Here is an 11778-nt window from a genome sequence, read left to right on the forward strand (position 1 = left end):
GGGCAGGAAAAAATTCACTGCTTTTGCTTCCTGATTCCACTAAAAAAAGGGACAGCGTAGCATGATGATGCTTGTGTTTCCAACTGCTTTTTCATACCTTAGCAGTGTCAACTTTCTCCTCAAAGTCCCTCAATAGCAATGCATCAACAAGCAAATCACACATGGTGAAGCCTGGGTCCACCTGCTTTGCCTTGGTCAGTGTTTCTTTCGGGCTGCTTGATTTTCCAGGGCCATCAACTCAGCATTTTAGCTTTGATCCTTCACAAAATCCAGTATTTCTTTTAAATACAACAGGGCTTGCATTGCACAGATTTCCAGAACTTTGAAGAGGGCAGTACAAGTAGTAATGGCTGGAAGCTCATTAAAGAGAGATCCATCCAGCCTGGAAATAAGATAACCTTTCATATCATTTTCCTGTATACAGTACATAATGGCACACATTAAAATGAAATTCCACTGTACTGTACGAGGAGGAACTGATTACAGCTTCAGAAGTTGTAGGTGTTCCATCACTGGAGGTTTTAAAGAGACTGGACAGCCATTTGTCCAGAATGGCATATGGGGTTGGACTAGAAGACCTCCAAGGTCCCTTCCAGCCCAATTCATCATTGAGCACTTGTCTTTTCATAGCATCCTCCTCCAACTGTAATGTCAACTCTCTTCTCTCTCTAGTGACACACATCCTTTCAAGAACCCCCAAATTATTCCCCACCCCACTGCCTTCTTCTGCCCTGTTTTTCAACTTCATTCAGCCTGGGCTTTCCTGGTGGTCTCCCATCCAAGACTGATCCACTCTTAAATGTTTAGTGCTGCCACTCCACTGAGCGGGTTAAGCTAAGCCAATCCCACATTGAAACACATCTACAAGGCAGGATGTGCCTTGGCTGCAACGCCTTCTTGGTGGGGATGATGGGTATTGTTGTCCCAGCCATTCCCAGAAGGCTCTTCGTGTCCCCGGAATTATTCACTGGCGGGTTTGTGTGTTGAGGTGACAATTGGTGACATCCAATTCTCTTATTTGTATTGATTTACAAAAGCGAGACGTCGCCTCAAGAAGCTCTACCCTCGCTGAAGGGAACAAAAAAAAAAATCCCCCAAAGGGCGGGAAAAAAGCGGCTTTTATAGGCTCCGTTTTGGTCCTCTCCCCGCCTTCCCTCCCAAACAGCCAATGAGAGAAGGTGCTACGTTAGAGACAGGAAAAATAAACCGTTTGTGGGAGGAGAAAAAGGAAGGGTATGACAGCCGCTGATTGGTCCATTGGAGAAAAAACCCCGAAAAGAACTTTCCAAAGGAGAAGGCGAGGGCGGCAAAAGATCTGCACGTGACGTCAAAGGCGGACCAATGGGAAGGCGAGTCTTCTCTGACGCAATCGGTCTTGCCGCCGCCTTCTCGAATGATAGGATACCTCAGAGAAACGAAAAGAGGAGTTGTCCTCCGCCCCGGAAGTGCTCGCCAGGCTTCTCTCTCTTTCTAACCCAGAGGAAAACAAGCGGATATAAATGCCCGTAGACACCACTGTTAGTTTAAAAATCAATGGGGTGGGAAGAAATCAAGATTTCTCCAGTGACTTCCAGCGAGAGCGGCTGAGCAGGAGAAAGTGCCCGTTTCTTTTCCTATCTCTGTGGGCGACAGCGCTTCCGCGATAGAGACGCCGCGGGCTAGAGCGCACCTTCTTCCGGACTGACTCGCGCTATGGTGCGGTTTAAAAACCGGTGAGGCTTCGGCGGGCGGGTGGCAGGGAAGGACGGAGGGCTGGGCTTGGCCGCTTCCCACGGGAGCTCGAGGCGCGCGGCGGCGTTTGGAGCCCTTGTCCCGCCGAAACAGCCGCTGCCTTCCCACGACGCGTGGACACGCGGGCTAAGCGCGTGGTGGTGCGGATGATTAGAATGAATGAGCTGGAAGGGACCTTGGAGGTCCTCTAGTCCAGCCCCCTGCTCAAGCAGGAGAATCTATATTATTTCAGATGAGTGACTCTCCAGTCCCTTCTTATAAAACCTCCAGGGATGGAGCGCCCACGATTTCTGGTGGCAAGCTGTTCCACTGGTTAATTCCCTGTTAGGAAGTTTCTCCTTAATTCTCCCGCTCTCTTGCTTAGGACTCGGCGGGTGCGAATGCTTCCATCTGGGCTTAAGTGCCCCAAACCGAAGGACGGGCGTGCGTCTCGGGTGAACTCGGGCAGTCCGAGCTGAGGCTTCGCAGGGAGATTCAGGCAGGAATTGAGACCTTGTGGAAAAGTCCGGGAGATGGGGGCGGGGGTGAGAAGAGAAGCGGGGGATCTGGCTGCTTTGTTTAACCCAGGAATGGGGGGGTGTTAGGATATGGTTTGAGCCTAACAAGTTGTCCAGGTAATATATGTGTTCTGTAACTTTAATATGAATATGTATTGTGTGACTTTAAAGTTTTACTGCTGATTCATTGTAATGCTGAGTCATGCTGTAATTAGATAATCACTGGTTGTAAACGTATTTAAGAAAGGTACTGTAACGTAGTCAGTTGATGATAAGCTACCATAGTGTGTGGAGTTGCTACCATTGTGCTATCATTGTTGGATGGATCTGCTACCATCGTGGTTTGTGAACTAGAGTGAACTTGTTATTCTAACCAACTACTGTTTGTGTGGTAAGAAGATATCTGTATCACTGGACTGATTTAACTGGCAAAGACTTGGATTGATTTAAAGACTATGAGATTGTTTTTTTTCACTATAAAGTAAACTTTTGATAAACCAGTTTGCACATCTCTTATTCATTGCTCTCAGCAACGTTTCTCTGTGCTCTACACTCTGCTGGTTGGTAACACAACAACAATATCCTTAACGGGTGGGGGACTTTGGCCTCTTTATGACTTGTGGGCTTCAACTCTCAGAATTCCTGGGTTTAGGAATTCTGGAAGTCCGCAAGTCATAAAAGGGCCAAGGTTCCCCACTCCCCTGATTTAACTGATTAATTCTGCTTGCGAAGCACTTGTTCTTGGTGAAACCATCTGCAAAAGAGCTGAAGAAGCTTTTTGGATGAGAAGCGACACGTCTTCAAAGAAAAAGAAAAACCAGAAAGTCCAGTTGCCTCTTGAAAAAGCACCTTTGGGACATCTGCAAAAGATTTTTGGAATTGAACTGAATGCGTTGATAAATAAAGCGCTTTTGGAAAACTTAAGAATGCTTTTGTGAACAATATTTTGCTTCTAAGCTTTTAATTATGTGTAAAGGATAAGTTTGTATTTGATTTAGCCACTAAATTCTCTCACAAATGAGAGAATGAGTTCAAAAGCTCGAAAGATTAAACCTCTGGCCTGGTGACCAACCCAGACTGGTTCTTGCACTAAATTCACTGTTGCAGCTCAAAGATCCCTTTGATGAAAATTAATACAGAAATATTTCAAATAATGAATAATATTGCTTGCCAAATGAAGCCCTGGTTGACTGGCAACAGATCTTCCTAAGTTCTGAATCAGTCCCTGCCTGGCTCTACCTGACAAGGGCAGGAATTGATGCCACTCTCTGCGGCTGTCACCTCAGCTGTTAAAACATGTTTACATCTGCCTATCAAATTCTGGAAAGTGCATAGGTGAGCCTAGGCAATCCTGTTCTTTGTTCTCTGGAAGTTATGAATATGTTCTGCTGCCCAGCGGTGTAAAGCAGTTGGTGCGCTATGGGTAGCTTTAAGAGTCCTTTCTTGGATCTTCTGCTCTGCTTTTCCAGGTACTTCCTGTGCGAGATCATCTCCGAAGACCCTCGCTGTCGGCAGTTCATTGAGGAGCGCATAGTGCACAATGCGGTAAAGAATGCAGTTGCAAGAATACATGGAGACTTTGGAGTCGCCTGTTGCTCTATTGCTTTTTCAGGTCTGTTTTCCAGGTTTTGCTAGTGTGCAGTGCAGGTAGTCTTTGATTAATGGCCGTGATGGAGCCTGTACATTAGTCATAAGTCATGATAGTTGTAAAATAGGTCACCATGTCACTGACCTAATTTTATGATGTTTGCAATGGTTAAGCAAATCATCATGGTTGCTAAGTAAATCCATGGTCATTGAGAGAATTCATTGTTTGCTATGGGTCATTTTTGCTGAAGTTTTCGGCAATGCTGGCAGCGGAGTTCTAGTTGAACGCCACAAGTTGTCAAGTTTGAAGCCACATTTTTTTTTTCCCTGAAAGGAGGGAAACTTCTGCGTGCTGCTCATCCCACCACTTCCCTTTACGAGATTCTCTGGTTTCTTTCTTCAGTAAAATACCTGAATGCCTACACGGGAGTAGTTCTCTTCTGCTGCCGGAAAGATTTTTATCGGCTTCTGTGGTCGTCCCTTCCTTTTATTACTCACTTGGAAAATAGGAGCCAACACTGCCCCTGCTCTTTGAACACACTTCATGTTGGAGGTAAGCTTTCTCTTGTAAGAGTCTGTACTTTAACAGGGCATTTTTTAAAAAATCTTCCCTTGTGCAATTGCTTAAGGGAAATAATCTGATTTATTGGTACCATGTTCATTGGTAACCAGTTTTGTTGTATATATGATGTACAATGACAATAAAGGCTATACAATCTTTGCCACAAGTGGAATTGTTCAAAGTGTGGGTATTTTGAAATAAAAATCCATACAATTTACAGTAATAGCAGAAATAAATACACATTGTAACAGTTTAAAAAACAGAAGGTTGAAATGAAAAATAAAAGAAAGTGAGGTTGGGCACAGCAGTAGAAATTGGGAGGAAGTGAGTTTTAGTTCTGCTTTAGGGTGACTTTGGGAGACAGACAGGCAGACACACCCACAGACACACCCACACACACCAGGCAAAGCAAACCAATAAAACTGCAAGCAGCCTCTGGGAATCAGGCATGATTGAACAGGAAGAAAAGACTTCAAAAGGACACAAGTATCGGGGAAAAGTTAAGTTTCCCAACATTACCTCCTTAGATGTAGCCATCAGGGATGGGCATCAGACCCTGGGTCTACGGCTGATGTTATGTAATGCCAGGTCAGTAGTAAATAAAGCCCCCCTCATTCATGATCTTATTTCAGAGGGGGGTGCTGACCTGGCAGGGATTATGGAGACCTGGTTAGGCCAGGAGGGAGGAGTTCCCCTTGTGGAAATGTGCCCGCCAGGTTTCCGTGCATTCCATCAGCCAAGGGCTCAGGGAAGGGGTGGGGGAGTGGCAGCAATCTTTAGAGAAAGACTTTGCCCGAGGGAGGCCACTGTTCCTCAGATAGCCGGATGTGAGTCCCTCCTTGTGAAGTGGGGTCAGGGGATTCAGATGGGCCTACTGATTGCGTACCTGGCTCCCTACCATGTAACAGCGGTCCTGCCTGAGCTGCTCGACATTATAGCCGGGGGTGGCGGTGGAAACCCCCAGACTTATTGTTATGGGGGATTTTAACCTGCCATCTGCTGGTGAGATGTCGGAGACGGCTCGGGAGTTCATGGCTTCCATGACGGCCATGGGCCTGACCCAGGTAGTTCAAGGCCCCACCCACTTGGGGAATCACACTCTGGACTTGATTTTTATCTCTGATCAGTGGCTGAATGATCTAAGAATAGGGGATATAGACATCAAGCCCTTGTCATGGTCTGATCATTCTCTCCTTCACATGGACTTTCAAGTCACTTCTACCCACCGCAGGGAGACGGAACCAACCAAATGGTTCCGTCCCAGGCGCCTGATGGACCCCGAAAGGTTCCTGATGGAGCTTGGGCCATTTCCTGAGACTCTGGCTCACGACTCGACTGAGGACCTGGTGGTCGCCTGGGACAGGGCGACTACTGGGGCCTTGGACCGCGTTGTGCCTTTGCGGCCTCTGACCCGATGCCGATCTCGTCTAGCTCCTTGGTTTTCCGAGGAGCTAAGAGAGATGAAGCGTCGGAAAAGACGCCTGGAGAGTGATTGGAGGACAAGCCGATCTGAATCTGACCGAACACAGGTGAGATCTTATATTAAGATCTACCTAGTGGCGATAAGAGCGGCGAAGTCTAGCTACTTCTCCGCTCTTATTGCATCTGCAGAGAACCGCCCAGCTGCCCTGTTTAGGGTGACCCGCTCCCTACTTCAGGTGGGGGTACGGGAAGATCCCTTAAAGGGTCGAGCTGAGGATTTTGTACAATTCCTGCATGATAAAGTCGCTCAGATTCGGGAAGGCCTGGACTCCGATTGGGTAGATCCAGGGGAGGAGACGGGGGCAGGTCTTGAGAGCGTTATCTGGGAAGAGTTTGACTCTGTGGCTCCTGAGGACGTGGACAGGATTCTGGGCAAGCTTAACGCTGCCACATGTTTATTGGACCCGTGTCCCTTCTGGTTGGTACTAGCCTCCCGGGAGGTTACACGAGGCTGGCTCCAGCGGATTATAAATGCTTCTCTGAGTGAGGGTGTCTTCCCGCCGCCTTGAAAGAGGCGGTTGTGAAGCCCCTCCCCAAGAAGCCTTCCCTGGACCCGGCTATATTATCAAATTATCGTCCAGTCTCCAATCTTCGCTTTGTTGCGAAGGTTGTTGAGAGTGTGGTGGCGCGACAACTACCCCGATACCTGGATGAAGTTGTCTATCTGGATCCGTTCCAGTCGGGCTTCAGGTCACGATACAGCACAGAAACGGCATTGGTCGCATTGGTGGATGATCTCTGGAGGGCTCGGGACAGAGGTTGCTCCTCTATCCTGGTCCTATTAGATCTCTCAGCGGCTTTTGATACCATCGACCATGGTATCTTACTGCACCGGCTGGAGGGGTTAGGAATAGGGGGCACTGTTCTTCGGTGGTTCTCCTCCTTCCTCTCTGACCGTTCGCAGTTTGTGTTGGCAGGGGGGCAGAGGTCGACCTCGAGGCACCTTATTTGTGGGGTGCCGCAAGGGTCAGTCCTCTCACCCCTTCTGTTCAACATTTATGTAAAACCGCTAGGTGAGATCATCCGTGGTTTTGGGGTGAGTGTTCATCAGTATGCTGATGACACACAGCTATACATCTCCACCCCAGACCACCCCAATGATGCCCTTGCTGTGATGTCCTGTTGCCTGGAGGCCGTGCGGATCTGGATGGGGAGAAACAAGCTCAGACTCAACCCCTCCAAGACCGAGTGGCTGTGGCTTCCGGCGTCCCGGTATAGTCAGCTGGTACCATCACTGACAATAGGGGATGAGATCTTGCTCACCACAGAGAGGGCCCGCAACTTGGGTGTCCTCCTGGATTCACGGTTATCTTTAGAAGATCATTTGACGGCCGTGGCCAGGGGTGCCTTTTATCAGGTTCGCCTGATCCGCCAGTTGCGTCCCTTTCTGGATCGGGACGCCTTGCGCACGGTCACTCATGCCCTAGTTACCTCCCGTATGGACTACTGTAATGCTCTCTACATGGGGCTCCCCTTGAAAAGCACCCGGAGGCTCCAACTGGTCCAGAACGTAGCCGCGCGGGTGATTATGGGCGCAGCTCATTACGCCCATGTAACACCTCTCCTACGCGAGCTGCACTGGCTCCCGGTGGTCTTCCGGGTGCGATTCAAGGTGTTAGTTATCACCTTTAAAGCGCTCCATGGCTTAGGACCTGGGTACCTACGAGACCGTCTTTTGCCACCAATAGCCTCCCACCGACCAGTTCGTTCTCACAGGGAGGGACTACTCAGGGTACCGTCAGTCAAATTATGTCGACTGGCGACTCCCAGGGGGAGGGCCTTCTCTGTGGGGGCTCCAACCCTTTGGAATGAACTGCCCCCGGAGATACGGAATATCCCTGATCTCCGTGCTTTCCGCCGTGCCCTCAAGACCCTGATGTTCCAACAGGCAGGGCTAAACATACAAACATGCAAATGATTTTTTAAATGTTATCTAATTCTGGGTTTTATTTAATTGACCAAACTAAGTAACAATTTTAATTAGCAATTTTATGATGTTTGTGTGTCTATATTTTTCTTGACTGTACACCGCCTTGAGTCCTACGGGAGAAAGGCGGTATAGAAATATAATAAATAAATAAATAAATAAATAAATTTTTTGTGAGGCAACTCAAAAGGATTCTATGATCTGGAATATTAAAACAATATCAAGAGATTTTTCATTGGCACCAATTCTGTAATTGGGGTCATGGTAGAAGCAGTTCAGAAAATTTATTTTCTCTTGCACCAGTATTGAGTAACAGTTACGTGTACATGTCTTAGGCAACAAACTAGTCAGTCAATTTGTTTCACAACTGGTGGATTAAAACTTGGGTTGGTCTGAAAATAGAAGGATCCTGTTTTTGAGAGAAAGCACTAGTTAAAAAAAAAGTTATGCATGTTATTTCTGGGCTAAAATATAATGCACTAATTATAAACTGATTTCTGGATTTCATAAATAGTAAATATGGTATTTAAGTCACCAGATGGCAGTACTCAAAGATGGAGGGCACTAGTGTTTTACTGTCCTCCAATTGGTTGTGTGGATTTTTGCAACACAGATATTGTAGCCTAATCCTGAAGGAAGCGGGCACAAATTGTAAAGGTTACATGAAGAGCTTTAATATAGTCTTTGTTTCTTGCTTATCTGTTAAAAATGGGCAACGAGAATGTCTCATTGTGGCTTATTCTGTTAAAAATCCATTTCTCTGAATATTTAGGCTGCAAGTAATTCCTTGTCTGCATAGTCCTCATGTCTTCCTTCTCTGCTTCTAGCAACAATACGGACCTGTCAGAAATTCCTCATTCAGTACAACAGGGATCAGCTACTGCTGCTGTTACGGAACTGTACCAGTGAAGGTAATTAATCATAACCTGGCATGTTGGCATACCTCTGAGTGAAGCGCAGCCTCTAACTTAGAACAGAATGGCAGAGTTGGAAGAGATCTTGGAGGTCTTCTAGTCCGACCAACTACTTGAGCAGGAGAGGCTACCAGTTGGGCAAATGGCTGTCCAATCTCTTCTCGAAAACCTCCAGTGATGGGGCGCCCACAACTTAACCTTCCTTTTAAAAAATCTCTCTGAATCCCAAATAAAATAAAAATGAGGAACGAGGCAGCGGCAGGCCATAGCTTGATAAATCAGTTCTTTATAGCTGCATTGTCTGTGGTGGTTGCTTTTTCAAAAACAATAATAATACTGCAGCCTCCAACCCAGGAATTATGCAGATTCCAGTAATAGGAAGATAAATCCTTGTAGATCTAATGTTTCTCAACCTTGGCAACCTGAGGATATGCAGACTTCAATTCCCAGAATTCCCCTGCCAGTTTGGCTGGCGGAGGAATTCAGGGAGTTGAAGTCCGCATATCCTCAGGTTGCCAAACATTCCTCCTCTGGAATCAGAATGCCTTGTAAAAAGAGATTGAATCTAACATTACTAAGCACTGGTTATTAATTATCTAATTACTAACTACTGGAGCTCCATTGGCCTTATTCCTCTTCCCCCCCCCTTTTTTTTTGTGCGTGTGGCTACTTTGTCCAAGCACAGGACAGTTTAATTTTTTTCTTTAAAATCCCCTGTATTTTACATAAAAATTGAGAATCACCATCATGCAATGGCAGTACTGAGAACCTATATGGAATGCCAGCTTCCTGGAAATCTGAACTTGTTTCTTTCAATTTCTAATTCCTAACAATCAAAAAGTTAAATCTGGATTGTGTATGAAATAGCCAAAGGCAGGCTATTTCAGGCAAAAGGTGGGTGGCAGCGTTTGGTTTGCTGCTCCAGATGCTTGACCAACAGGATTAGACAGCCAAGGAAGGCAGCCATTGGACGGGGAATTCTGGGTGCTGCAGTCCAAGGTGGGGGAAGGAATGCTATAGGAGTATTCAGCTTTTAAGACTTCAACTTCTACAGTTTCTCAGCCAGCATAATTCTTGAGTGGCTGGGGAATTCTGGGAATTGAAGTCCACGACATGAAGTGGCTCAGGATTGAGAAGTATTACTAGAGACATTCCATTGCCATGATGTCAACTAAAGGAGGGCCACTGGAAGACGGTGAGACCTCTAATGACATGTCAATGAGAGTGTCTTGCAAATTCCTTTCCCCTGTTTTACCAGCCGATAGAGAAGCCATCCGGAAGTCGGTCCAGAGCTGTGTGCTTGTGGGAGTGGAGCGGTTCCAGAGTGAAGAGAGTGAGGAGAACCTGGAGATGGACTGAATTACATCACCCCTGAAGTGCTTAGGCAAGGAGTGCCTCTCAAGGGCAAGGATCAGTACCTTTTCTCCATTATATATACATATATTTACAGAGTTTTACACATCTTTTATAAAACTAGCTGAAGCTATGTGTGTATTGTACCAATCTCTCCTCCCCCCCCCGTCTCTGCTCCTGTTTGTTCAAGGGGGGGGAGGGGAGCTTTTGACCCACAGAAAAACCACAAGGGCTGGACACTGGGTGGAATTGATGGTGTGGCGTAATGGTGCAGCACATAGAAGAGTTACTTCCAGAGGAGCGAACCGGAGGCTGTTTTCCAAGCATGGATTTAGTGTATTTGCTGGAAAACGCAAGGCCATGAATGCACACAGACAGGCCAACAGTGGGGTCACTGGTGGATTTGCAGTGTGCTGCAAAGATAGCAGTCCGGGCAGCAAATGGCCATGGTTGGCAGCACCCAATAGCCCACGGAGCAAGCAAAATGGCGCCCCTCCTTCTCTGATAGGAGCAGCAAAACGCTACCCAAGTGAAATCCCGGTCAACAAGCAATAGCAAGGCCAGAAGATGTTCGGTTGGGATGGAACTAGCAACCGTTAACAAGGTCTGAATTCGGAAGATGCACATTCTTGTACATTTTCCCTTTTTTTGTATCGTTCTGATAATTTTATACTGCAGGTGGGTTATTTTGAGGGAATAGTATGACTATAATTCTTTGTATAACACAGTTCTAAGGGGCTAAACAAAGAAATAATAAACCAAAAAAATTCATGAGTATTATTTTCAGGGGGATTTTTTGATAAGAGTAAGCCATCCAGACTCTGAGGATTAGATGGCATTCAAACGTGTACCATCCATCCATCCATCTAGGGCAGTGGTTCTCAACCTGTGGGTCGGGACCCCTTTGGGGGTCGAATGACCCTTTCACAGGGGTCGCCTAAGACCATCGAAAAACACATTTTTTCAATGGTTTTAGGAATAATTGTATGGTTGGGGGTCACCACAACATGAGGAACTGTATTAAAGGGTCGCAGCATTAGGAAGGTTGAGAACCACTGATCTAGGGGATAAACAATCCCTTTCTTCAATGTATTTACTCTGTATTTTGAGTAATACATGACTCATACCTGAACCAGTGTTTCAATTGTACCTTTAATTGTACTGTTCTGGGTTTCAAAGGAAACTTTCCAGAATAACTTAACCATCCTGAGTGCAGTAGAAAAATACTCTGCTGTTGTAAAAGGGCATAACTGCAGGAAACTTAAAATATATGACATATGCCCCTGCAAATAAGCTCTACTTTCCCAGAGAAGTAAAATTCAGACTCTTAAGAGACAGATGCAATAGATATCAAGGCCTGTTCTCATGTTCCTGAGCGCCGGACATGTAACAATATGTTGGGATCACAGGTAGATGATGACCACCAGAAAAACATACTTACCATTAAGGACAGTGTAACCTGTTCCCCAGAGAGGTGGTGGATTTTCCATCATTGGGCGTGTTCAAGGGAGGCTGAACAGCCCCGTCTGGGTTGCTATAATTTGGATCCCTGTCCTGAGCAAGGGAGCGACCTCAATAGCCCTCCAATTCCAGGGTTCTATGATATGGAAGTGAGACATACTGCTACATCATTTTGTGTGCAGTTGTAATACATGAGGGGGGCATTTGCTCAGATTTGTCTGGTGCGCCAGTTGCGCCCCTACCTGGACTGTGATGACCTGCGCA

The 11778-nt window shown here is 46.4% G+C and overlaps 1 protein-coding gene across 1 annotated transcript; it reads left to right on the forward strand.

Moving 5' to 3' along the window:
* Window positions 1–1651: 1651 nt before the first annotated feature.
* On the forward strand, window positions 1652–10786 carry POP5 (POP5 homolog, ribonuclease P/MRP subunit). Its single transcript, XM_070950576.1, has 5 exons — window positions 1652–1712; window positions 3698–3840; window positions 4219–4368; window positions 8614–8697; window positions 9959–10786. Exons 1-5 carry the CDS (start codon window positions 1693–1695, stop codon window positions 10057–10059), a joined length of 498 nt encoding a protein of 165 aa, XP_070806677.1. The 5' UTR covers window positions 1652–1692; the 3' UTR covers window positions 10060–10786.
* Window positions 10787–11778: the final 992 nt, after the last annotated feature.

This window comes from Pituophis catenifer, unplaced genomic scaffold (genome assembly GCF_029215685.1).
Source record: "Pituophis catenifer annectens isolate HBS135680 unplaced genomic scaffold, rPitCat1.0.hap2 SCAF_10, whole genome shotgun sequence".
NCBI lineage: Eukaryota > Metazoa > Chordata > Lepidosauria > Squamata > Colubridae > Pituophis > Pituophis catenifer.

Bases quoted from the DNA above. Each gene is read 5' to 3' on its own strand.
- POP5 (XM_070950576.1), top strand. From the start codon at position 1,693: ATGGTGCGGTTTAAAAACCG. The intron at 1,713-3,697 runs GTGAGGCTTCGG...CTGCTTTTCCAG, and splicing joins ATGGTGCGGTTTAAAAACCG to GTACTTCCTGTGCGAGATCA. The intron at 8,698-9,958 runs GTAATTAATCAT...CTGTTTTACCAG, and splicing joins ACGGAACTGTACCAGTGAAG to CCGATAGAGAAGCCATCCGG.